We start from the raw sequence: 2,030 nt of genomic DNA on the forward strand, positions 1-2,030 counted from the left end.
AAATATCTTGGTAGACATTCATCTCACGATAGAGTTTTTCTACAAATGTTTTCTGTGAAGGATTGGAGTCTGGAGAAGAGAGAAGCCTTTCTGACTGAGCACTTATGGGGCTCAAAGTTTTGATTCTGTTTAACACTGACATCCACCCCTCTTTACCTGCAGAGCAATTGTGAGCCTCTTAGACTTCTATGAATAGTCTGGGCTTGGTTCATTTCTGTGAGAAAACTCTAAATAGAATCAAGCAGTTATATTCTCTCACTGCTTAGGGAGAGAATATATCTTCCCTCCCAGGGCTGCCCACAGCCAGGCCCCACCTGCAGCCCTCTGGGTTTGTGCTCAGCTCCCCCTGCAGCCTCCCCCACTGTGTCACTCATAGCACAGTAATACACCGCCGAGTCTGACATTTGGAGTGATGATTTCTCTAGGTGGAAGGAGCTGCTACTCTTCACAAGCTTGGCATGAAACTCTTCATTCTCTACCTTCTGGTTGTCTGTTGAACTCTTCAGGAGGAGCTGGGGACCTTTACTGAGATACTGGACATACCAGAAGAGGAAAGGACTTGAATAAGTGGTCTGATAACTGCAGTTCAGGATAATACTTGTCCTCTCAAGGCGGATAACAGGGCCTTCTGTCTGGGTCACTGAGTCTCCACTGGTCCCTCCTAAAAGAGAATTACTTTGTTATGATAGAAACATATAGGGAGAGAGTTTTCAGCCAAAGAAGAAAACTAAAAGTTATCTATAATTATAGGAAAATGAAAAAGCGTTAACGTTTAAGATAAAATGTTACTTACTGAGTATTAAGATCACAAGAATGGAACAGGTGGCAGAAAGCATGCTGGCAGAAGAAAATGATCCTTGCTCCCTGGAATACACTGAATGCAATAAGGCTAGTCCCCAGCAGGCCCTTAGAGACACTCCTCACGCATAACTTAGAGCCCCTTTCTGCACAGCAGTCTTTTTTGTTGCTACAGAGTCACCAGAGTCAAAGCAGCCCATGAACACAACCAGAAACTGCATCAGTAGGAAACATCGCCCCCTGGTGGCTGTCCCTCAAATTGCACAACAACCGTGTCCTGGACCCTATTCCTCCTAGTAACTGCTAGAGGGTTAGACACAGGAGAAGGGGAAAGAACTCTAAGTAGAAAGCACTAAATATTTGCTCTATAGGTTAATTAGTATTCTTGGGAAAATATTTACTTATCACTTCCATCATTTCTTCCACGGTACAGAAATCTAATGCTTCCTAGATAATCCCAGGCACAAAGAATAGTCTGAGTTCTCTTCCTTCCATATGTCCCCATGCTTCTCATGAACAGAGAAGGATCCCTCTGCCTAGAAACTGCTCTGGTCCTTTACCTGACTTAGTTTTATTCATCCCTCAAGACTCAATGCCATACAGGAAGCATTTTCTAACACAGTTCTTCTCAAATAATATGTGGTTGAATAACCAGTTTTTCCCCAATACTTCAGGGACTGCTGCATTTGTAAACTGCAAGTATAATAAATTACTGTGATTTCTGTTTCACTGGCAAAATTAGAGTGCTATAGGAATTGACATTCCAAACAGAAGGCTGGACAAAATAATGAAACAATTTTTGGACATTGAACTACAGGTGGCACAGAGATAGGTAAAGAAAACAGTGAAGTGAGTCCTAATATTGCCCCAGCTTGCTTCCTGGAGGCCGTTTCAGTGCAGGGAGAGCATAGCAAAAATAAACCCAGCCATCTCACTGTGTTGATGAGACAGAAGAGGAGTTTGGGGATCCAGAAACCCCTAGAATTTGTGAAACAGTGTACCAGAGAGGAGAGATCTGCTGTGGGTGTGTGTGTGTGAGAGAGAGAGAGAGAGAGAGAATATGAGAACTGCAAAGGCACACTGATCACTTTGAGTCTTTGACTGAGTACTGATCTGCACGTAGGAGAGAGGACACTCACTGACTCGCTGAGTGGGCATCCCCCCACTCCCTGAAGGGGGCCTCCTTAGGGGTTGCTGGACCATACTTGAGTAGCAGCAGCCTTACACCTTTA

The 2,030-nt window shown here is 44.1% G+C and overlaps 1 gene segment (V, D, J or C); it reads right to left on the bottom strand.

The window, feature by feature from the left end:
* Window positions 1–245: 245 nt before the first annotated feature.
* On the bottom strand, window positions 246–935 carry LOC123826712. The segment is given in 2 exon segments: window positions 246–661; window positions 794–935. Coding segments are annotated over 2 exon segments (459 nt in total).
* Between the last annotated feature and the right edge of the window lie 1,095 nt (window positions 936–2,030).

Source organism: Phyllostomus hastatus, unplaced genomic scaffold (genome assembly GCF_019186645.2).
Source record: "Phyllostomus hastatus isolate PE091 unplaced genomic scaffold, TTU_PhHast_1.1 phas_contig_846, whole genome shotgun sequence".
NCBI classification, from domain to species: Eukaryota; Metazoa; Chordata; class Mammalia; order Chiroptera; family Phyllostomidae; genus Phyllostomus; species Phyllostomus hastatus.